The sequence below is a fragment of the Morone saxatilis genome, unplaced genomic scaffold (assembly GCF_004916995.1).
Source record: "Morone saxatilis isolate NCDOM2014 unplaced genomic scaffold, NCSU_SB_2.0 Contig17, whole genome shotgun sequence".
Classification (NCBI taxonomy): domain Eukaryota; kingdom Metazoa; phylum Chordata; class Actinopteri; family Moronidae; genus Morone; species Morone saxatilis.
In genome coordinates, this window is record NW_023339729.1 from 8,312,695 (window position 1) to 8,337,546 (window position 24,852).

At 41.0% G+C, this 24,852-nt stretch overlaps 2 protein-coding genes across 3 annotated transcripts in view; both read left to right on the top strand.

Annotated features, from left to right (window-relative positions):
* cc2d1a (coiled-coil and C2 domain containing 1A) overlaps positions 1-10,052 on the top strand; it is a 12,580-nt gene extending 2,528 nt beyond the window's left edge. For both annotated transcript variants that reach the window (XM_035659575.1, XM_035659576.1), the window contains 22 exons: positions 196-305; positions 410-482; positions 1,788-1,895; positions 2,024-2,151; positions 2,988-3,060; positions 3,137-3,270; positions 3,883-3,970; positions 4,094-4,170; positions 4,324-4,419; positions 5,174-5,296; positions 5,538-5,596; positions 6,278-6,394; positions 7,263-7,336; positions 7,425-7,483; positions 7,579-7,730; positions 7,849-7,939; positions 8,031-8,186; positions 9,085-9,216; positions 9,325-9,451; positions 9,569-9,645; positions 9,770-9,817; positions 9,913-10,052. In XM_035659575.1, coding sequence (XP_035515468.1) covers positions 196-305; positions 410-482; positions 1,788-1,895; positions 2,024-2,151; positions 2,988-3,060; positions 3,137-3,270; positions 3,883-3,970; positions 4,094-4,170; positions 4,324-4,419; positions 5,174-5,296; positions 5,538-5,596; positions 6,278-6,394; positions 7,263-7,336; positions 7,425-7,483; positions 7,579-7,730; positions 7,849-7,939; positions 8,031-8,186; positions 9,085-9,216; positions 9,325-9,451; positions 9,569-9,645; positions 9,770-9,817; positions 9,913-9,945 — 2,135 coding nt within the window. In that variant the 3' untranslated portion in view covers positions 9,946-10,052. The remainder of the gene's footprint in view (positions 1-195; positions 306-409; positions 483-1,787; positions 1,896-2,023; positions 2,152-2,987; positions 3,061-3,136; positions 3,271-3,882; positions 3,971-4,093; positions 4,171-4,323; positions 4,420-5,173; positions 5,297-5,537; positions 5,597-6,277; positions 6,395-7,262; positions 7,337-7,424; positions 7,484-7,578; positions 7,731-7,848; positions 7,940-8,030; positions 8,187-9,084; positions 9,217-9,324; positions 9,452-9,568; positions 9,646-9,769; positions 9,818-9,912) is intronic.
* Positions 10,053-14,011: 3,959 nt separating this feature from the next.
* On the top strand, positions 14,012-22,429 carry mri1 (methylthioribose-1-phosphate isomerase 1). The gene is made up of 6 exons (XM_035660693.1): positions 14,012-14,570; positions 15,560-15,783; positions 18,577-18,746; positions 18,840-19,016; positions 19,122-19,346; positions 21,874-22,429. Exons 1-6 carry the CDS (start codon positions 14,439-14,441, stop codon positions 22,005-22,007), a joined length of 1,062 nt encoding a protein of 353 aa, XP_035516586.1. The 5' UTR covers positions 14,012-14,438; the 3' UTR covers positions 22,008-22,429.
* The last annotated feature ends 2,423 nt before the right edge of the window (positions 22,430-24,852 follow it).

Here is a 24,852-nt window from a genome sequence, read left to right on the forward strand (position 1 = left end):
ACCGTAGTTTCTCCTACATGCTTGTAATGGGAGTGAGGCAAGGGTATTGCAATCAGCAACTACATTGCTACATGACACTTAATCCTACACACTGCACCGTTAAGACATTTCTTTTGGCTTTGGTAATTAGCAACATGGACATGTGTTTTAGAATATTATGATCAGACATATTCATTTTGTCTTCCCTCCATTCAGAGGGGAAACAGGCAGTACTGACCAGACAGAGGGAGTATAAGATGGCCGCCATACACGCCAAACAGAGCGGCGACATTGACCAGGCCAAACTGCACTATCATACTGCCAAGGTAACAGAACCAATGTCGGGGTTATCATATGAATAAATCTATTTGTTTGTGTAAGTATTTATAGAAAAAGTCAATCCTAATAGATTTGACCTCCCCTCATGCAGAAGCTGGACGTGCTGCTGGAAGAAATGGACAGCGGCAAACCAGTAGACCTGAGCTCACTACCTCCTCCTCCTGGTCAGTGTAAACACATTTGTTTAGATTGTCACTGGCTGTAGCCCGATTTCTTTACAGAATGGAGCTAAGTGGAATTCATTTCAATCAAGCTAGTCTAGCACTGTGTAATTCAGTTATTGGGTCTCTAGTTGTATCCATGTCTCAAACATATATATTTTTACTAAAATAACAATGTTCTGAAGGTATTGAGTATTGAGTATGTATTATTAAAACACACAACTGGCACTGCACTGGCATTGGCACACATTTTCTTGAGCTTAACTAATCTTGAGAAAGATTAGGAATAAGAAACATTTATCTTCAAGCTCTGTTACACTCTTTGACACTCCTTTTTTTCATTCTCTTTATTTTCTCTTCAGTGCAATCGCTCCTTGCTGATCACACATTTGTTGATATTTCTGAGGCCTTTATACTAACTTACAATACTGTTGCCACTGCAGTTTACTAAACAAATTTTGTTTTCTTGGTTTGGATGATTACGCTCAAACTGGTTTCAAACACATTTGTCTGACATAGACGATCTGTACTGATGGTCTCACAACCTCCCTTTTAATAACCAAGTGGTGCCAGAAGATTCTGTGCTTGCTCTATAATTATTTACAATTCACATACACAATGTTATTTCTCAAACACAGACTTATAATAATATACATATCTTGCATGCACATTGCTCTTTTCCAACTCAAGCCTCGTGTAGAAGTCTGCCTTTAACATGTTTCATAACCTACTGCATAACCTTGAAGTTGTACTGAGTGCTGCCATCTATACATATATTAGTACTGAAATTGAAGTCATTCAATATCTAGGAATTTGGTTAAATAGGAGTCTGACTTTGAAACCTAATGTGGAACAATTGACACAGAATCAGAAGATAAAAATGTGTTTTTTTATGTCATAATTTTAGTTTAGTGTTTTGAAAACTGGAACCGTGCAATCACAGAGATATCTTGTGTTCTAATGTTGCTCATTTCACCTTAAAACTACTTGATGCAGATTACCACTGTGTCCTGTGCTTCATTACAGGGAATACATATTATACTCACCACTGTGTATTATATAAACAAAGTTGGCTGGTCCTCACATAAAACAAGAAGAGAACTACTACACCATCATTTCTGTTAATAAACGGGCCTGGCTAACTCTTGATACCATATGGGTAAATACTGGACTCGGGACAATAGCCATCCAGAACCTTACACCATATAAATAGATTAATTACAAAGCTTTATTGTGTGTTTTATTTCTTCTGCTTACCTGATTAAATAAAGGTTAGAATAGTAATAACCCATCTCCACCCCTCCACAGGAGATGTAGTAGCAGAACACCGTGCACCTCCTCCTCCTCAGTCTTCCTCTAAACCTACTGCTCCTGCTGCCCCTGCTGCTCCTGCACCCGCCCAGGTGGCCACTGCCGGTAAGACCCCAGTAGCCCCGATACTTCCTTCTGAGTTGGGTGCAGCATAGGGCAGATATTAGAAATGCCACATGCTGTTTTGAATTTTAAAAATAAAGTGTGTGTGTGTGTGTGTGTGTTCTGCAAAGACCTGCCTGCTCCCAGCAGTTTGGCAGAAGCCCTGCAGCAGAGGATGGACATATACAAGTCAGCAGCAGAGGGAGCCAAGAGCAAAGGAGATGACCGTAAGGCTCGCATGCACCAGCGCATTGTCAAGGTACAAACCATTGAAATATTATTTAAATACTATTTTCAAAGCCAAATAATTGTTTTCTTAAAACTGATGTATAATGCATACTTACAGCTGAAAAAATCAAATAAGATAGATAAAGATATTTTCAAAGATACAGCTGTGTGATGCACCTTGTATACATGGCTCAGTGCCTCAGTGTTTGGTGGTGTGTTTTATTTGCTTTCCCTGAATAACTGGTGTATGACTCACTTTATTTTGACTGTAAATACCCTCTGTACCATTGACTGTAACTACCACGATTGCTCATTTTACCTACCAGGATAACCTGCAATAATGTCTGTCTTGTTCTCTGAGAATTGTTGAAAGGCAAAGGCAAAAAAATAGGAACCCTCTAAACTGAGTAGATTTATCTGAGGTAGGGTACATGGATGAAACAAAAACATGAAAGAAAGGACAAAAAATAGGTGTGAAGCCTGTATATTGTTTTTTATGACATTGATTTCCATGTGGGAGTTATGCTTTTGTATTTTCTCTCAGCATTTATTGTTTTTTGATGGTTTCTTTATATGCAAGAAAGCCACTTTGTATGTTGGCTGACCCCCTCTTGTTTTTAAGTGGAGTGGGAATGGAAAATAAATTGGTGAGGTTGTGTGCTTGCAAATAGGTTTTATCTATTCTGATTTACAGTGCTCATGTTATTTTTCAAAATAGGAATTGCAAGTCTTAAAAAACCCAAGAACACAATAATAACAGTCTGTGACTATGACAGAGTAATAATTAATATAGTGTATGTAGTAAAGTATCTGAGGGAATTCGTCTTCAATAAGTGATAACCCAATCATCTCCTCTTTTTTTAATAGCAATACCAAGATGCCATCAGAGCTCACAAAGCTGGACGACCTGTCAGCTTGTCAGACCTACCTGTGCCACCAGGTACGTTTCTTCAGGTGTGTTCAGGATAACTTGCATCTTATAATTACAGTAAGTCACGTGTGTGTTGCTCTTCTAGGCTGCCCACCACTTCAGGGCTCAGAGGGGGGTCAGCAGAACTTCCTGGGTGTCCTGGAAACTGCTATGAAAATAGCTAATCAGGATGGAGATGGAGAAGATGAAGAAGAGGATGGACAAAGAGAGGCTGCCAAGGTAAAAATAAATTAGTAAAGGCGCTACCAACTGGTCAAGTTGTTATTGTGCAGCCAAGGAATATGATTGGTTGCCTTTTAACAAAAGCTAGGAAGGTTTTATTGTTTGTCTTGCCAGCTTCTGTAGTAGGCTATTGAATCATTACTCTTTTCTCTGCTGCACCTCCTGCCTTTTCCAACAATTTCATGCTTGCAGTCACAGATACTTTGGTTATTTACAGAACAGTAGCTTGCTATTAAATTCAAATCTCACTCTCTTTAAACTCAAAGAACCATCGAGGTTGCTCTCATTTACAAAGATGTGATGTGATGGAGTTACAGGCAAATTAAAATTAAATGGGGAAATGGGGAAAAAATGCAAATAAAAAATAAAGACAATATAATAATAGTATCAGTTAAAACATCTTCCAAATTCGGACCGTGCTTGGGAAGCATTAATTTGTCTAAATTTAGTGAAGACTTAGCTGTTGAAAGTAGTTTAAAATGTTAAGTCAAGCTCACAAGCGTCTCAAACTATTGCAGTTTATGCAAACAATACTGTATCTTGAAAACTGAATGTATGTTAATTGCATTTGTTTGATGATCACATTCCTTATATTTCCTTTCTCCTCAGCCTGCAGTGCGTCCACCGGCCCAGAAAGCAAAGTCTCCAGCTCCTCAGGCCCCTGGAGGCTCCTCAACTCTAAAACTGGGTACTAAAGGTGTGTTCAGAGTTTGAGGGGGGGTGAATGTGCATGTATGCCTGCCTGCACATGCAAAATGTGTCATACATAAGTGTTACACAAGGCAGAGTTTCACTTCTTTTCTCTTAATTATCCTTGTAGCTCAGCAGCAAGTGGATTTTCTGTTGCTAAGGCGACAGGCTTTTTTGCGTGCAGCACTGCGCTCCAAACAGATGAAGGTAAGACCTGGACTTTTTTTTTTTCTTTGCTGTAGATAGATTCCCTGCCGTCTTTTTGTAGGTGTCGCTGTCTGTTGTTTAATTGGGTTCTTGAACATCTGTTGTGTTGCTGTGCTTTGATTGATGCATCTGCTGCTGTTTGGTTGCTTGTAGGACATGAACGGAGCAGCGCAGCACCTCAGACATGCCAAGGGTCTGGACCCCATGATCACCGCTGCCAAGTCTGGCCTTCCTGTTGATATCACCAAGGTTATAATTCTATTCTTATGTGCAAATGAATGACCTGGGAGATACAGAGCAAGTGTGTGTGTGTGTGTGTTGAACATCTTGTCGCAGGAGCAACCAAATGTGTGAGGTGTGTTAACACAAAGTGTGACAGAAATAGAAGATGGGAGGAAGGAAACATGGGGTGAAATCAAAACACCTTTGTGCTCATCATGGTCACACCCTCTGTGTGTTTGTGTCTCACCTGTGTGTGAGTCTATCTGCATATTTTCAAAGTCATTTTGCTGTTCATATTTCATATAGTTGCCACTTATCCCATATGACTTTCTTTCATTTTGCCTCACTTTTATTTAACATCTTTGCTTCATGTTTTTCTCTCTGACTCAGTCCCACAGCTTAATTACCAAGAATATTATTCTTGTGCCTCTGTTAGTTTGTCTTGTGGTCTGTCTGCAGAATATTATACAAACTTAGAAATAGATATTCATCATTTCTAGTGGAAAGATAGACAGATAGGCCTAAGCAAAGAACAGCTGATAAGATTCTGGTGCATCTGTATCAGGGGTTCTCAAAACTGTGTTGCAAATCATGAAGGATATTTTAAGGGACAAAATCTATTCGAATTTAATTTAAGAGGTAGTAGTTTTGTCTTTTGGCATAACAGCAAGTGGGCAGATATTTGGGATCTCTGAGTTCTCTCCTTTTTTTTATTTTATGTCTAAGAACAGTTTGCTTTCTTTGTTTCTCACCGCATTTGTAATTGTGTCCTTCCTGACAGATTCCCAGTGCTCCAGTCAGCGAGGAGGATTACACCCTGGCTCGCTCCCGTACCTCCCCTCTCTCTCCTCGCTCCAGTGAACAGTACCACGGCCTTATGGATCTGTTGCGGAAGCAGCATGAGGTCAGGACGACCCACCTCTCCCTTCTTCTTCTTTTATGTACATTTCATATGAAACCTCCTAAATCTTGAGGTATATGTGTAACTGGCTTAGTAGTTATGATTATGGCCTTTGTTCATCACTTTGTTTGGTTTTGCAGCTTTTTAAATAGACAAGTTAAAATGTATTCTGTATCCTTTTGTCCTAGGTTATTTTTTTCCTTTTCCTACTCACACCTTTTTTGTTCTGTATCTCGATCTACAGAAATGTCTGGGCTACACTCAGCAGTTCATACTCATGGGCAATGTGGCTGAGGCTCTGAAGTAAGAGACATTCCTCATTTTTATGTTTGTATATGTGAATTTTATTACACATGTTATCTGCAGCTGTGCTGGAATTTAAAACCTACTTAAAACTGTATTTGGATATTTGGGCATCCGACCAGTAACACGTTTATTATATTAATAATTAGATTACAGGTTTGTGGGGAATTCTTTTCATTATCACAAAAACATCACACATAGAGATCAGTTGATTGATTATTAATACTACACATAAAATGGCAAATGCCATCATTATTTTCCAGTGCCCAAAGTCTTCAAATTGCAAATCCTGACCAACAGTCATAAGTGCAAAGAAATACATTTTTTATTACATTAGTAATTAGTAATTGGTTAGATTTTTTATCTGCTAAATTGCAGACTAATCTATTTTTAATTATGTTCAATAATTAAAAGTACAAAGTTGTGGAGAGTGGCGTCACTGTAGCAACAGAAAAATCTCCATAGACCATGTCATCACCATAATACATACAGTGTAACTTCCACACCACACTGCATATTTTGCATGTTGTCCTCACACATTTTCACATACAATTAAACCGTCACATAATATGTGATGCATTACACTTTCTTTAAAATTCCTGAAGAGTCTGCATCACTCCCTTTCTCCTCAGATATGAGTTATCATGAGATATGATCATTTGTGTCTCTGTTTCTCACCAGGTTTGAGAAGCTAGCTGAGGAATGTATGAAGAACATAGATGTACTGAAGAATTCCTACACCAAGGGCCAGCCAGTGCCCAAGTGCCGCACGGAGGAGAGGACCTTCAACACTGTCAAGTTAGCAACAAACTCATAGATTATGGATAATGTTATAATGTTTTCCCTTTTAATGGCATGTGCTCCAGAAGGACAGAAATAACCTAAGTCAACACATTTTATCCATGGTAGAGGCCCTAAGGATGATTAGTCCACCACTTTATATCTAAACAACTATCAAATGGATTATCATCAAATTTTGTACATATATTCATGATTTCCAGAGGATGAATCCTAATAACTTGTTGATCCCTGACTTTTCCTGTACTCCCACCATGAGGTTGACATTTTTGTCTTTTTATTGAAATATCTTGACAACTATTGGAGTGCCATATAATTTGGTGCATATTTATTTCCACCTCAGAATAAATTGTAATGACTTTGGTGATCCCCTGACTTTTATTTGTCCAATACTTTATGATGAATTAGAACTCTATTTAGTTCTAATTAGCAAATTATAGCATTGTTATTGTGAGCATCTAAGCCTGCTGCTAGCATAGCTGTAGACTCTTAGTCTTGTTTGTTAATAAATGCCCAATGTAACCACATTTTCTATTTTACTTACTGTAAAACATTGTATTCTTTGTGGTTGCTACATGAACTGTCTGTAAGCCTTTCATAACAATTATAACAACAATTATAACATTAGCTATGTGGCTCTGTCGTGACGATTGCGTTCCCTGACTAGAGCAGTAAATGAGTCAGAGTGACTCACTATGACTCACTCTGGCTCTGCTCCAGTATCATACCAAGCTAACCGCTAGGTGACTCTGGCAGTGACTCGTCCAACAAATCAGGATTTTTTGGCTCTTGTTGATGCTGACTGGTTGTTGTCTGTCACTCGTGATGCTGTTTCTGAACGGTCATGACTCCTGTTTTTGTTATGTAGGATCCACTCCAGCCTGACAGCTAGTGAGCTGATGCTGTACATCATCAGAGGCATCAACCTACCGGCTCCATCAGGTACTGAAGGCAGGTTTGTATCTTTTGAAATAACCAGGCAGTAATGTGTCAAATGTTCACTCTCGCCTACCTCTCGCTCTGCCTTCAGGTGTCTCACCTAACGATTTAGATGCCAGTGTGAAGTTTGAGTTTCCTTTTCCCAGTGCGGTAAGACTGTTTCACACTCAGAGAGTAGATTATGGATATTTCACTCTGTTTATATCGAGATGAATTTTAATGCATTCACTTATGTGTGTGTGTAGGAGGAGGCTCAGAGGGACAAAACCAGCACAGTAAAGAGCACCAGCAGTCCAGAGTTTAAAGAGCAGTTCAAACTTCAAATCAACCGCACAAACAGAGGGTTCAAACGAGTCGTCCAGTCCAAAGGCATCAAGTTTGAAATCATCCACAAGGGGTAAAAAACACCATGGCTTTGGGGCAGTATACGCAGAAGCTTTCCTCATGATATATGCTGTGAATGTCACATCCTTTATTCTTTTGTCAGTTGTATTCTTCTCTTACTCTATTTACAGAGGCCTGTTTAAGACAGACAAAGTAGTGGGCACTGCTCAGCTCAAGCTAGAGGCTCTAGACAACCACAGTGACATCAGAGAAATCATAGAGGTGAGCGTTGATAACATGTAAAATGCATACACACACACACACACACACACACACAGACCAGATCATCGAATGGTGTGTATGTGTTTCGTAGGTGATGGATGGACGTAAAGCTACAGGTGGCAAGTTGGAAGTGAGGGTGAAGATCAGAGAGCCAATATCAGGAGCTGATCTCCAGCCAGTCACAGAAAAGTGGTTGGTTCTCGATCCTGTGTCCTCCCTTTCTCCTCCAGAAAGACAAAAGGAACGGGTGAGTAAAGTTTTCAATTCCCCTGACCTGCATTTGTGTAGACTGTGGAAAGAAGCTGAAGCAGAGCAAATAGCTGTGATTCCTCCAGAGGACACAGAAAGAACTCGCAAACTGCTCACAAAGGCTTCAGCCGGCCAGGTCAGGTTCGCACTTAAGATCTTTGTTGTGTGAAATTTCTGTGTGAAACTGAGCCAGCGTGCCATCCTAAAAATTATGTCATATATGTCAAAGTCAATATGCTCTAAATAAAGTGCTTGTAAGATCATCATATGGCATCTGAAATCTCCCCCCACACTATTTCCAAGATTGGAATTAAGGACTGCAGTTTTTATAAAATTTCTCAACCGGCGATCTGACAATCATGCCCCATGGAGGTTTGAAATTACTGGAAATGTTGGAGTATCGATAAAAAAGGGGAGTGCCTAACCAGGGAAAGGGGATTGCTGTATAACTTCAGCTACACGTCTGATATACATTATATCTATTGCATTCCTGCCCGTATCTAACGATGTTTATCGGTATGGTCTCTTTTAAATATACAAATCAGTAAATAATATTTATTTTTCAAAATTATAATTGATTAGTTGTCAGCTATTAAATCAATTGCTAACTATTTTGATAAGTGGTTAATTGTTTGAGTTTTTTATTTTATTTTATTATTCTCTCAGCTTCTGAAATGTGCATATTTCTGGTTTTGTTAGTCCTGAACTGAATATCTTTGGGTTGTGGCCAAAACAAGATATTTGAGGACATCTTGTTTTCATGCTTTGGGAAAAAACCCAACCCTATTTGCAAGCCCTATAAATGCAGGAGTAACAAAAGCTAACTTCATCGGTACAAAAGTATATTGACAGTATCAGGTCAGTGAAGTCTCAGTGGGTGTGTTTGTTTGAATCAGGCTCCATCTCCTCGGTCTAAACCAAGACATGAAGCACCCAGCAGGAGCAGTCATCCCAGCAACTCCCCTCCACAGTACAAACTCCACAGCTTCAGCCTCCTCAACTATGATAAGGACCGGCTGGAGAGAAAGGTATTTGTGTGTGTTTATGTGGTCTAAGCCTGTCCACAACATCCACTTCTCTAATACTTGACATGGCAAGTCATGAAGGTCTCGTCAGTCATTATGTCTGTCTCTCAGATGGCAGAGTACCGAAAGACGCGACGGGACCCCCCATCTGACCTCATCCATCAACACAAAGAGGTCACACACAGACTGCAGTGGCAGAAAGCCCAGCTGGAGCGAGCCTCTCCTGCTCTGCTGACAGGTAACTCTCACACACACACGCAGAATACATACCAGTATGTTCATTACTAACACATGTGAAATAAATGCCTCAACCTCTCACACACATTACCCACGTTTCCCTTCCCCACATCTGCAGAGTATGAAAATGTGCTGCGGAGATTAGTCCAAGGACTTTCTGACTCTGTGAAGAAATACTCCAGCCAAGGCAACAGAGTGAGTAAAGGATCAGTTCTGAACTGAATGTTGTCGTTGCTGCTCACTTGTTTGTGCGTGTGTGTGTGTGTGTGTGTGTACACATTGGATCTTATTGTATAAAGTTTCAATTGTCTTTTTATAGGACGTTGCCAAGGATGCACTGGGCAGGTTGAAGATGGTAGAGAGTGAGGTAAGGGTTGCTAAGCACTATACATATAAAATGTATTATCATCATCTTGTTTGTGCAGATATACAATGTATGTACTCCTCTTCTCTCTGCTTCAGCTGGAATCGCTGCAAAGGAAACGCACTGGATGAGAGGAGAGTAAAGGAATGGAGACTTGGCTGAAATACTGTTATATTCTCTCTCTCTCTCTCTCTGACTCTGACTCTGACTCTCTCTCTCTCCCGCTTCTCTCTCTCTCGGAGCAGGTCGCTCTCTCTCTCTCTCTCTCTTCTCTCTCTCTTCATTTCATAATATACATATATATATATATATACAAACTCTACAGTGGGTACTATAAGGCCATGACAGCTGCATGAACCAACCTGATGATTCTGTCAATTGATCATATGACTTGTGTCGCCTGCCACAGTATCTAAGATTAAATCTGCAAAGGGACACAGACATTAAAACAAGCATTAAAATGAGTTAAATAGCTGAAGGAGATGCAGGCTTATTTGCACTTAATGAGACAAACACTACAGATGCTTTTAAAGTTCAGCTTCCAGTTTACAGACTTTACCTGTATTCTAATTGTTTTGTTTTCTTTATTTCCAGCTTTCCTTTGAGAATTGTGTGACGAGATCCGTCAAATTTTACATTTGAAACCTGCTCAGAGAGTCTTTCTGTGGCCATAGATGACCAAAAAAATGTGTGCGCGTGCTCCGAAGTGTGTTTAACCAGTGGACTGAGGTGTTTTTAACCCCTTTTCCCATATTTTATGTGTGTAATGAGCTTAATCTAATCTGTCTGCTCCAGTGTTCCCAGATTACAGTAATCTGCTCCATTTGGAGTGGTGTGATATGGGAATAAAAAAACGGGGCTTCGGGGCGCTGCAGTCGACATCCCATAATGAGGGATTAGTGTTTGTGTCACCAAGGAGACGACTAGATCAGACGTAGAGTCGCCTTTGGGGCTGGGGAGAGGGGGTGTTAACAGCGTGCCCTGAATGTGGCAGAAGCTTAGTTCTGCAAAAGGATTGCTTCATCTTCTTCTTCTTCATCAGCTGTTTCTTCTTTGTTGCCTGTTCGTCTTCACTTTCTTTACAGTAATTCCTTCGCATAGATTATGCAGAATCACGAGTAATGGGCTGCTCCACTTGGATTTTCTTCAAACTCAGACAATGTTAAGTCTATTGTGCTGTCGATTAGAAAATAATTAACAGCTGCTGCGTCAGTGTGCTATATACTTTTGGCATATTCAGTTTACAAAACTAGATTCTGTCCCACTGAGCTCTCCAGTGGCAGCACAGTGGAGTCTGCCCACAGGAAGACAACCCAATATGTGTCAGTAAGGCTGGGTAATTGCTCATTTCTATTTCTGTTCCCCCATACAGACAGATAGACATCCCTGTCAAAGGCATCCTTGTCATTCCTCTCAACTTCACACTTGTTTTGTAAAGTCAAGGGGACAAAATTAAATTTTTTTTAGAAAATGTGGGACGAGTGCTGGCACCTTGAAATTAAAACTTTTGCCTCAACACCAGATGAACAAAAACAGTAATGTGACACATTTGTCACATTACTGCCATGTATTCTCTGCTCTGTTTAGTGCTCTGGACACTGGCTCTGTTTCCTCTGTGTCTGATAGCAGCTGCTGTTGATCTACATTGATTGCATGTGGTCAGTATGTAGCAGACTACTTTAAATGAGCCTTACTGTATGTTTCTATTCGACATCATGTGGATGATGTCTGTTAACTCCACTAATAGTTTTTTGGTCACGTGACACAGCAGAGGATCATGTGTTTGCTCTAATCCACCCACTGCCTCACCCCATTAGCAAATAATCCTGGTTAAAGTTGACCTGATGTGGCCCTCCATAGTCTGTGTTGATTTTTATGTAACACCCCTTCCCCCACTTTTTTTTTTCTATAAGGAGCATATCTTCTGACTCTTTTTGTGCTTTTGATCAGCACTGTACCAGATTGCCCCTAACCCCCAAACCTTCTAGCTCCTTAACTACAAGTCATGTAAACGTGTTTTTCAAAGCATGCAGCACAATTTCAGATTAGACATATATTCCCTACTGGCCAAGGCAGCCATTAGTTCCTAATTATTTCTGTGCAGTACGAAAATCATTTAGCAGACTTTTGAAACTTGCTTGAGTTGGATCCAAACATTTGGCCCACGGAGTGTAATCCATCACAGCAAACATCAAATCTGCATTAATGTTCTTATATCTTGCATTATGCAGTTGTGCAGTTTAAATACAGATTTATTTGTTATTAGCTCTGCATTAATGCTAGATTAATTTAAAGAGTCAACTAATTATTTTAATTTTTTTACTTTTCATGAATGGAAACTATTCAGAAAATTGAACTATAGTTAACATTTAGGTTCATTATTGGTTACTCTGCTGATTACTCAATTTATACATTTATATATTATTAGATTATGTTATAAAATACCAGAAAATCTTCTTAAAACCCAAGTCAACAGCTTGAGATTTCTAACATTTCAAATAATAAATACATGCGCAAAACCCAGAGATATTCAGATTACTGTCATATAAAACAAATAAAAGCAACAGATCATCATGGATTAGAAGCTGGATATAGGTGGTGTTTGGTGTTTTGACTTGAAAAATAACAAACAAATATTAAATGGATTAATGATCTAATTGTTTCAGATGTACAAAATATACTCCAGCAACATGTTTTTCAGAAGGTCTAGCTGTGATGTGAACTGGTTTGTAGTAAATGAGCTAAAACATGCAGCACTCACACACACACAAACTGCAACTGCACAAAACCTCTTTCTTCTTCTTTCACCCCAGAACCTTTAACCCCGTGTCATCTCAAACACACACACACTCACTCCTGCCACATCACCCCACTACTCGAGTCACCTCGTGGCCTCTGAGGCTGTCCTGTTGTCATGACAACGAGCTCATCAGCATTCAGTATGTAGTTGGATGGTCAGGACCCGGGTAAAGGAACATATTGTTAAAGTTTGTCCCGCTGGTGACTCACACTCCTTTCTCACATTTATAAGACACCACACACACACTCCTTCTCACTCTTTCTTTTGTTTTGTTTTGCTCTTTTATTTTTATCATACTCTGTAATCTTGCGACACTCCATTTTAGAAAAAAAAGGGGAAGTTTGGTGGATTGTTTGTCGTTATTGTTAGTACTTGTGTCCTGATCAGCTGCGGTAAATGTATTCATCTTGGCTTGGGGAAATACTATTGTTGAACCTATTGAAGTTTTTTAATCTGTGAACTCATGTAAGGGCAATCAATATAAATGTAATATTTATATACAGCATAATATGCACTGTCTCTATTTTTAAGTGTAAGTCATGATTTGTGCAGCTCAAAAGGGGAATGTATGAAAGCCTGATTGTTTAGGCTTTATTATCTTGTGTATGAGGTTGGTGATAACATGAATAAAATGGTGAAACAGCACTGAGTTTATGTCTTTATTGAACTCAAAAAACATACTTAACGTGTTTGTATCCACCTGATACTTAATGACTTTTGTTAATTGTACATGAATTGCTTATAAACATGATTTTGAATAGCTGACATGAGTTTGCCACAGAAAAGTACATGTTAGGGTTCTCAGGGCTGTGAAACATAATATAGTTTCATATTATCTGTGATTTTATACAGCACATCCCCAAAACTTGTAGATATGTAGAAGCACACAGATGTAGGGGTCTGTGCCTGGAAGTCTAAGTTGATTGGAATATATTTATTCATACATACTCAATATGGCACATGAAATGTTTGCTTATTTGATGTAATGATACTTTATGGTCATTTCTATATTCTGTCAGAATTAAATGTCCAAGCTCAGTTTATGACAAAGGCAAGAGTTACCCTTCAATACTTCCCTACATAGTGAGGTTAAAGAAGGTCATAAGAAACGAAACATATTCGTATATAGTATTGGTGGATTTGGTAAGAAGTAATACAATGTGGGGGAGAAGTAAAGGGTTCAAACAATACAATCAGACACAAATAGACAGTGCCTGCTGTTGTTGGGGGTGAAGCTCGGTGCTTTGGTGTTATGCTAATATCGCATCTGAATGTGAAATTTCCCCTGACAAAGGGGGGAGAGATGAGAGGGGGGATGGTGCACAGAGACAGAAAGAGGGGAGCAAAATTGGACAACCCGCGAGACTTTGGTGGGCGTGGACACAGCGAGGGCTTCCTGCTCGGGTGAACACGTGGTTCCGCGTCTGCATCCCTGCTCGTCTGTCAGTGTGTGAAGGTTTCCAGCCCTTCTCTCACTCCTCTCCCCCCTTTTTTTTGTCCTCCCGTACAACACAGCAGACCTTCTCCTCTCTTTACTCCGTCCCACCCGCACCTCCACCTCCTGCTACACTTCCCTTCCTTCTCGGTGCGACGGTTCCCGGGACTACCGACAGCCAGGCCGCGGTCACTTCAACGTGTATCCGCTCGGAGAGAGAGAGAGAGAGGGAGAGGAAGGGGGAGAGAGAGAGAGAGAGAGAGAGTGTGTCTGTGAGAAAGTGTGTGTGTGTGTGAGAGAGAGTGTGAGTGAGTGCGTGTGCGCGCACCCGCCCGCAACCGGTCCATCCGTGTTTATTTCTCCCCACTATCCCGCCTCGTTATTCGGTCATGACGCTGGAAGCGATCCGCTACCGGGCCGGGTCTCTGCAGATCCTCAACCAGCTGCTGCTGCCACACGAGACCGTCTACGATGAGATCCGCTCGGTGCAGGACGCTTACGAGGCCATCAAGTCCATGAAGGTACCGGAGCTCCTTTCTCTGCCCCTTCTCACAATGGGGCTTTCTCTCCCACCTCCCAGCCGACCTGCATGCCCGCTGCAATGTGCATTCATTCCCATCGTGCATGTGTGTGTGTGTGTTTTTTTTTTTTTCTGTCGGGTCTTTTGTGCTCCCACCGCTGCACGCATGTGTTGTCATGCCCGCCGCCGTGCTCCCGCTGTCGGCCTGTATTTTTGTTTTGGATGCACCTGCAGCACCCGCCTGCTACACACAACTCCCCGATTATCTGCCCCCCCTCCTTACCTAAATAACAACCTTTTATTTATAGTTTTCCCATTATCATGTGCAAACTATGTATCTGCACACAGCCACCAGTGAAACATCCCCCCTCCTCCTCCTCTTTCTTTGGGAGAGATTATTGATGAATTATTAATGACCTTTTCCAGGGTTTTTTGTTCGCGTTTCGGTCTTGTGCTGCACTCAGTGACACCTCCACCTCATTTCTTCCTCCATGCCTGAAGCCCTGACACACACACACACACAAAACACACACAACACACACACACACACACACACACACACACAGCTGTACAGACAGTTGAATGTTGTTCAGATGTTCACTCATTAAGACTGAGCATTTCACTCTTTTGTCTTCCCAGTTACACACACACACACACACACATGCACATAAAGCAGCTCCACATTTGATCTGTGTGTGTGTGTGTGTGTGTGTGTGTGTCAGAATGAAGGAATGTACCATAAGCAGAGAGGGTGATGTCATTATAATGGAGTCTAATGGCAGAGAGAGAAATGACTCAAAGACAGATGATATCACTTCAGTCAAAGCTGTCGTGACAACTTTTGGCTCAGTCGTCACCCTCTTACAACTCTGTGGTGGAAAAAGATGAATAACAGTCATGAAAGCAGGGAGAGAGCTGTTGGAAGTGGGCACAGAAACCAAAGACCAGGACCACGGTGTGATGCTGACTCTCCTCTTCCCTCTCCTCCAGGTGCGGGGCGCCCCGGCCATCGCCATCGTCGGCTGCCTCAGCCTGGCTGTGGAGTTGCGGGCAGGTGCTGGAGGTGATGACCCCGTGACCTTCATCAGGGAGTCTCTGTGTCACCTGACCTCAGCCAGGCCAACCGCTGTCAACATGGGCCGCGCCGCCCGCGAGCTGATGGAGTTTGCTGAGAACGAGAGCATGGAGAAGAACTCGGAGCAGCTCAGAGAAAGGTGGGCTGTCACCAACAGGATGGATGCACACACTCATTGTTCGTTATTTGATTCACTGAAGCACTGATTAAACAAAAACACTCACTTGCAGTCTTAATGTAAGTGATCGACAGTCCTGAAAAATGCATTTCAGAGTTCACCTAAAGCTACTGTGAGGCCTACGCCGTTTGATTTGGCCGAATCAAATGGGAATCTTCAAAGGTTGCTGTATTTTTACTACAGTATGTTTACCTGGAGCTCTGCAAGGAAACCCCGTCAGGGGGAGCAAAAGAGGAAGATACCTGCTTGATTTGTCTAGCTCAGATTGCTGAAGCCTCATAATAGCTTTGGCTAAACTTTGACATGCAACCAGGTGGATTTTGTGCCCTACACTTGCACTGAAATCACCTTTTTTAGTCGTGTGGAGAGGAGGAATGATTACAGTTTTTAAAAAGACTCCAGAAAATGTAAACATATCCTTTAATTTAAGATTTGTTTGGTAATATCTTGTCTACCTGCCTCAAAATTTACATGGTGGCAAATATGTTTGTGTTTTACAAAATTATCCCAAAAAGGGGGGCATGTAGTCTACTGAGGGCTCCAGTGTGTCCTTGAAAACCTGGAGTTCCACCTGGAAATTGATTAAAATGAGCAAATATCCTGGAAAACTGGATATCTGTGTTGTGCTGGTCTGAAACTCAACTGTTGGTAGGACGAGCTGCGCGGTCTGACTCTCAAAGGACAGACGCAAAGGGAAACAGAGAAAGGCTCCTTTTTCATTTCTGCTCCCACGTTAGTCAAAAGCTGTTCACACCTCTCACAGTCTATTGTGGAATTACTGTAGATGTAGTGATCCAATAATGAGCCATTAACATTTTTTGTTGTGGTATATAAATACATGCACAGCGATGTTAATTGTACGTGCATCACTTTCTGCCTCTTCTTTTAATCGGCTAATAGGTGAGAATGTGAATTTTCTGCTAAATAAATTAAATTCTACTGGATTTGAACTTTTTATTTTTGGGCTGTAACTAAATTAATGTTGCTGTTGGAGGAAAACTTGCGCAGCTCCGCTCCACTGAGGCCATAGTGGGATCTGATGCGGTGAGACTGGCCAAGTGCGTACCACGAAAGTGAGCTAACGCCGAGTGCATTTATCTCGACTTTGGATTAGCTTTCCTCCGTGCATGGCAGTCTAATTTAGTTAAAGGTACCAGGTGGAGATTTTGATCAGTAGTAGCGCTATGGAGCCATGTTTTATTTGTGGGTCCCTGTTTTGTTTGTTCTTGCACAAAAGGACGTGATACGCATTCCTCCCAATGGTTTTTCATTATTCTTCTAATCTGCTGCTGGAAGACATTCGGGGGAAAGAACACAGCAATGTGCTAACAAAGGCAGGGAAGAAAAAGATGGACATGGAGGTAAATAATGTGTGGGGCTTTTTTTCCCTGTCTTTATTCAAGAGTGTGGTCTTTCAGTTTGAGAGCCTGAGATTTTGTAACGCTTTCTGTCAAAACCCTGACCCTGCTTGTGCGTAGATTTTCTCTGCTTCGACTCACACTGTGTGCCTGCACTCAGATATATTGTTGCTTGCACAGATTTCCTGCGCTCCAGCTGCAGCCCTTCTCGCAAAGCGTCTGCTTCCGTACACTGGTGAACAGTCTGCTCTCAGGTTTCTCCTCTGCTCTCGGACGTTTGTGCAATAACACAGAATTCCCCAACCGACAGAATCCCAGGTGCTGACCAATTGAAAAAAAACCCTGCCTTGTTGGGGGCGCATTTTGTCCTATCATTAGAAGAAATTTTTTTTAAAAAAAACCAAAGGGAAATCTACTGAGTCAATCTACTCAGCTCGCCTAATCAAGGTTAACCAATTAACTGAAAGTCTAAAAGTTAAATAGGCCACCATTTGGGACTCAGAGAATGAAGGTGAGTTACAGACGGGATACAGGGAAGCATGGTTTCAACTCAGAGCATGTAATAAAGGCTAGGCTTCCATGACTACATTTCAGGAGCAGGTCAACACTACACCTGAAATTCTACTGGTTGTTGACTTACGACAGGGTTATTACACAAATGTAGGAGCGATGTTGGTGTTGGTGTTAAAAATATCATCCAGGTGGATAGTGGCTTTCATGTTCGGACAATACACTAAATTTTGGGAAGAGATGCACTGATCCAATAGCTCGGATCTATATCTGCTCACATACTGACCAAGGTATCGGCCAGATGTGTTTCTTTGTCAATGGAATTATAAAAGTCAGTGTTTCTGCTATCAGTTACAGTCGTTCAGTCACGACATGTTACCTCTCGTAACCATGATTCAAAACATTTCCACGCAGAGAGGTATACAGTTTTGGTTGAGTCACAGTGCAGCAGAGTGGATGGGTCATGTTAATTGTTCTGAGTTTATTTTAATATACTATATATAGTTTGTGATGAAGAGTGACACTGGAGCTAAATGACCTAGTGGGGGCGCATAGAGGAATTTTGGTTTTTAAAACTTGAGTTGATCTGAAAACCTGTTGCCAGTCCATGGAGCAAGACATAATGGACTGACACTGCAAGTGTACAAAAGATGAAGAAGAATGTGATACAGCTTTGGTAGAAGGAGAAATACGGGAAAAACATAACTAAGAAATAGATTCATTTAAAAAAAAAAAGATTAGGAATAAGAGAAATAGAGAAAAGAAGTGCGGACAAACAGAAACATGCAGGCATATTGTGACTGCAGACTTGATGGACACATTATGTCCACAGTGGCAGACGAAGCCTCTTCTCATTTCCCACCTCTTGTTGGCCCCTCTCCTACAGTGTAATTGCCTGGATCGAAGACATGCTGGAGCGTGACGTCAATGACAACAGGAAGATCGGTAACTATGGCGCCCAGCACATCCTGTCTGGCGTCCCGCGGGACTCTGTGACCATCCTCACACACTGCAACACCGGCTCGCTGGCCACAGCTGGATACGGGACCGCCCTCGGTGAGACCAGAGCCGTGGGTGTGAATGAGAAAAGAGGGTGATTGTTAAAATATTTATGGCACTGTAACAATAACATCTTGTGTTTGTGTGTAGGCGTGGTGCGAAGCCTCCACGCGCTGGGCAGGCTGAAGCGTGTGTACTGCACGGAGACGAGGCCGTACAACCAGGGATCCAGACTGACGGCGTATGAGGTGGTAGCAGAGGGAATCCCTGCTACACTCATCACAGACAGCATGGCTGCCCTCACCATGAGAGAAATGGACATCACAGGTGTGTGTGTGTGTGGGGGGGGTGTATCATGTCTCTTTTTCCTTTTTTATTCAAACTTTTCTCTTTTCTTAGCGCTTACTTTCTTTCTGTCATGTCCTCCCTCAGCTGTGGTGGTGGGAGCTGACAGGGTGGTTGCCAACGGTGACACAGCCAACAAGGTGGGAACATACCAGCTGGCCATCGCTGCAAAACACCATGGCATTCCTTTCTATGTGGCTGCACCCAGCACGTCGTGCGACTTGAGCCTGGAGAGCGGCAGGGACATCATCATCGAAGTGCGCCCCCCCGAGGAACTCACCAGTATAAACGGAGTCCCCATCGCTGCCCCGGGTAAGAAGTGTGGGATGTTAGTGATTTATTTCGGAGGGAGGGGGATTCACAAATGATGTTTTAGAAATATAAAATGAGACGAAGGAGTTCAAACTCTTTGAAAAAAGTGAGTTCAGTAGAGTACTGAGAGTGATGGGAGAACATCAGGCTTGGAGAGATGGATGAGCGTGGCCTAGTTCCAATGTCCGCCCTAAGCCCTACACACTCACAGACTTTCATTGACGTCACATGCAGTGTAAGTGCCAGAGTGAAAAGAAGGTGCAAGGGCTCCGAATGCTGTACAAAGAACCAGACAGCAGTTTGTGAAATCAGAGCCTCACAGGTGGTTTCACAGAGTGTTAGCTGCTATCTGTCTGTAAACTTTTTGTTGGGGGTAATTTATTGTGCCTTTTATTAGACAGTGACAGTAGATGTAGACCAGCTATGTTGGAGTTCAGCACCTTAAATCCCTAGACCATCAGGCCATCCCCTGACATTGTTTTTAACATTAGATTGTTGTCCTCCTTTTATAAAATGATTTACAGAGACCCGACAGTTCCCACTGTGAGCTACTGACTCAGTCTGAGTCCATAAGAGCAGACACTGAAGGTGTGTTTGGGGTGAGTTTGTTAGAGCTCAATTGAGTCATTTGAACTCTAATTACGTTGCCAGAGCAGAGAGGTGCTCGGTGACATCACAGTAATTAAAGCACATTCATTTAATGAGCCCACTGGCCCCTGGAGAGGAGGATGTGTGCTTGTACATTACTCTCTTTAACTTTCCCCTCACACGCTTCTCTGGTCCTTCCTGTAAGCAGCATTTCAGAGTACAATTGATTAGGGATGCACAATATGGATTTTTTTCCCCCAGCCGATACGATAACAGATAATTTACCTGCTTCTCATGGCTAATAGTGATAAGATTTCCATTTCCAGTTTTGTATTTTAGAAAGTTCACAAGCTGTTATTTATGCATATTGGAGGCTAGAAATGCTGAGATGCAGAGAGCAAATATGGATGATTTTAATGTTCCAAAGCTCTGGTCTTACTGATATCACTATTGTTTACACAACCTCAACAAACAGTTCATTTTTTTCTGGTAAAGTTGGTGAAAAACATACTTTGGCTTTCATACAACATAAAGCCTATCAATAGTTTTGCATAAGAATCCAGAATAACTTCCATCGGTTGTAATTTAATTATCCCAGTAAATCACAGTATAAATAATAATTGAAGACTCCCTTTATTGGACAATAATTTATCCGCCCCGATAAATAGGCTGCCATTATTTTATATTTAACAACAACTGGTTAATAAAACTTATTGTACTAACAAGTATAACCTGTGTAGCCAAAACCTGATGTAGCTCGTTGCTCTGTGCCACCGAGCTCCGTTGTTGTCCAAAGACTATTAAAACCGCATCAGTGAGACACATAGTTGCACCGGGTGAGATGTTCCTTCATTACCATAAACAAAGGCACTGTAGTTTATTTAGAGTCAATCCCACATACACCGTTACACGGCTGCTGTAAATACTAATTAGAGGACCAAATGTGGACTTATCTGTGGCTTAAAATGGTCCCCAACGAATGCACTTTTTACTCCTCTAGTCCCTGCATGTTTTAGGAAATCACTGAGCCTTTTTAAAAATGAAACTATAGATTAGTGACCCGGTTAAAAGATTTATGTCTTTCTTACTCTGTCTGAGCACCACAGACTAGGTCCTAATTCCCAGCCTACAGATCCTTCAGCTTCAAAGAGTCATGAGATAACTAATGGGATTGAAAAACAACCCATTTCTATATTTTCTATTTATATATATTTAACATTTTCCAGACATTTCTATAATTATTGCTGTTTTCTTGTGAAATACTGCAAAGTTTTGATATTTCAGAGTTCTAAAAATTCCACTGATACTGCCACCTTAAAACACCATGTTTCTGCAGTATGGACAAACCTAACACTGGCTGTAGAGAGGGTCGCTGCCACCGTAGTTTCACCTACACACTTCACAGCAGGATCTCATTCCCAGTTCGTCTGATACAAATGCGAGTGGTGTTGCAGTCTGCAACTTCCCCGCTAGATGCCACTAAATCCAACACACTGGTCCTTTAAAGTCATGCATCAACATTTGAAATAATACAAAGTAACAGAAAACTTTTATGTCACAATAACTGATAGATAGTCAAAATATACTAGAGTAGTGGCTAAATAGTTCAAGGTCCAGTGTGTAACATTATGGAGGATCTATTCGCAGAAATGGAATATAATATGCATCATTATATTTTATTAGTGTATAATCACCTGAATTTAGGAATAATTATGTTTTTGTTACCTTAGAATGAGCTGTTTTTATCTACAGATATCTACGGTCGCCTTCCATGAAGTCTGCCATGTTAAACGACCATGTTTCTACAGTAGCCCAGGAGGATGTTAGAAATAAGTGGCAGTGTCGACGTAGGGGCACTGAGTTCAACCGAATTTCATCAAGAGCTTTAGAAGCACTGATCTGTCAGTATCATCAACGTGTCACTCATTGTGTCTTGCAGGTATCGAGGTGTGGAACCCGGCCTTCGACGTGACCCCTCACCAGCTCATCACAGGAGGCATCATCACAGAGCTGGGAGTCTTCCTCCCCTCTGAGCTCCAGGCGGCGCTCACCGGCCGCCTCACTGCCCTCTAGAGCATATCCTGCTGGTCCGTGTGCGCCCTGCCCCTGTCACACACTCAAAGACACTCTCATTTCATTACACAACACATACACACAGTCATAGTTGTGGTTTAATTTCATTTTGGTCGACGCACAATCACTGTTACATGTCAGTGGTGCACACAGAAAAAGATATGTGACTCACCCACACAGTCACTGCAGGGAGTCAAGCAGACACACATGTGCAGTCTCCCCTTTCTTTTATGTCCTTCATCGTTTTCTGTGTCTCCATTTTACCTTTTACCAAGTTTTCCTCCTTTCATTATCTCTTGCCACCCCTTTGTCTTTCTAAATGGCTTCTATGACAAGGAATAGCGCTCAGCTGGACTCAATCCCATAAATTCTATTTGGCAAACAATTTTTATGAGTCATCACTGAGGTAATTTTTCAGGGCTTCGTCAACTACAGACAAAACAACTTCCAAAAAAGTCTAAGTGTTTAATTTCAGAGTAGTGGTTTTTATCAACCGTGGTTTCTCAAATGCTGCTACCCACTTGTAAATATACATATCCTCGCTGGTAGTGTGTACATATGTAGAAAACTAACCCCTGCTAGTAGAAGGTACTGCTATTTTAACCAAATATGTGGTTATTTAAAATTAAAGTTGACATCAAAAATGTTATATTAACATTTAATTTCTTTCATTCTGTGTAGAAAACTTTTGTAGGAATAATCCAAATTTATAGCTCATGGATTTTCACTACAAGGAAATATTTAGTGATATGAAAAATCTCATTTTGCTCTCACTTTTTACCCTGTGCCGCAAAATTTTGAACAAGTGGAATTTCTTGATCAGTCCTCTTAGTCAGCTGAAGCCTATGACGATACACGGCTGTATTTATACCTCACTCTTTGTTTGCATCTCGCTATTCCCAGTTGTATTGTATCATACCAAACATGTATTCTCATAATGTACTTATATATATATGTAGCCATACTTATTTCAGCACCATAAAAATATTCACCGTACTGCACAGGACACTGAACAAAAAATCTAAAAAAAGAAAAAAAAGGGAAATTGTCATTTTGCCATAACAGCTTTTGCTGTGAGGTCCGTCATGCTGTTGTATTTCTGTAATACAGGCATCACTATTAAAGGCATAGTTCACCTCAAAATGAAGGTTTGGTCATCTGCTCACTTGCATGTCAGTTTACTAATGTTTGTGCAACCCGCAAAATAATTATGTTGCTATTACTTATTCAGTCAGACTTATCCCAAATTATTTTAAAATATCAGTCAACATGTTTTACAGCCTGTAGACATGTTTAAAAATAATCAATTAATACCTTAATATATCTGTATTTCCTGCCACTGCAGCGTGTTCAACTAGATCCGCATCAGAACAATAAAGGCAAGCTAAATGTTGGACTTTAAAGCTAAACAAAACACTTTTATTATATTAAAATGACTCCATGTAATATGAAAGTGACGGACCCACAGAGAATTATCACTCGAAGAGTTGAGTGATAATTCTCTGTGGGTCCGTCACTTTCACGGTTCCCGTCAGAGTGTTTTAGCTTTTTTCATCTCGTTGTTTTGGTTCCAGCTTTACTGTTTTGGTTCAGTCTCACTACTGTCATCAACCTCTATTTTTAGACACAGGCAGCAGTTTTCAGTGAAAAATCCCACTGTACACTACCTGCTCAGCACCAAACAGACAGACGCAGTTAGCAACTTGCTGCTGAACATAGTGGAGCATTAAGCCGCTAAAGAGGCAGATATTTCCATAAGGAGCTTAAGAGAGCTGAATTGAGAGTAAATACTGGACTTGCATTTGTGAGTTGGACACAAACATGACTCCAAATAAATGATTATGTTGCTCTCTGCCCACACAATGTGTAAATAAGCATCTGTTTGCTCACAACTTTATAAGGTGGCAATATGTCAGTGCTGTGTTTACAGCTCACTGTGCTGCCCCGAAGTGGACAAATCCATTAATGCAGCTTTTCCAGGTGTTTGACAGTGTTTGGAGAAACAAACAATTTGACTTTATAGATTTGCAAAAATATAGTTTTAACTTCAGTGTAAGGCCATACACACTTCAGAGTTAATCAAAACCTTTATGTGGGGGTGAGCAGTAGACTCATATCTTTGTTTTGGGGTGAACTATTCCTTTAGGATTGGGGGGTCTTATCCACACTGCAGTATCTGTCTGCAGAAAGCGACACAGTGTGATGCCACCAACGATCAGAATGTAATATTCAACTCAGATGAACTTGCTTTTGTTGGGAGCTGTGATCAGGACAGACTTCAGACGCTCTTTTGGCCTTTGTACTTCAGAATGTGTTTTAACTGTTTGACTTAATTCCTTCTCATAACTGAAATGCTGTTTTATTACAGATTGACATTAATGAATCTGCAGAGAGTTTTGACCATAGTTGTTTCTCAGTCCTGAAGATGGCAGAACAGGTTGTAGAGCAGAAGGTGTTATATTCAGTTATCAGAAGCAGACTGAATAAAATAAATTATTTGTTAAATCTAGTGCTGAACTGATAAGTCAGTTAAATTAACAGAAAAAAAAATCTGCAACTACTTCAATAACTAATCGCTTTTATGCAAAAATGCCAAACATTTACTGGTTGCAGCTTCGCAGATGTGAATATTTGCAAAATGTCGCTGTGAACTCTTGGAGATTGTGAGGATTCTTCACAGTTTTCTCATCAACAGCTTAATCGATAATGAAAATAATAATTAATTGCAGCCCTACCCTCATCATCCACCCTTACTGACTCTAAAAATAATATTATAGCAACCAAGACCTGACAGTGACCTAGTATTTACACATAATCAGTACACTGTTATTGATTCTTAAAACAC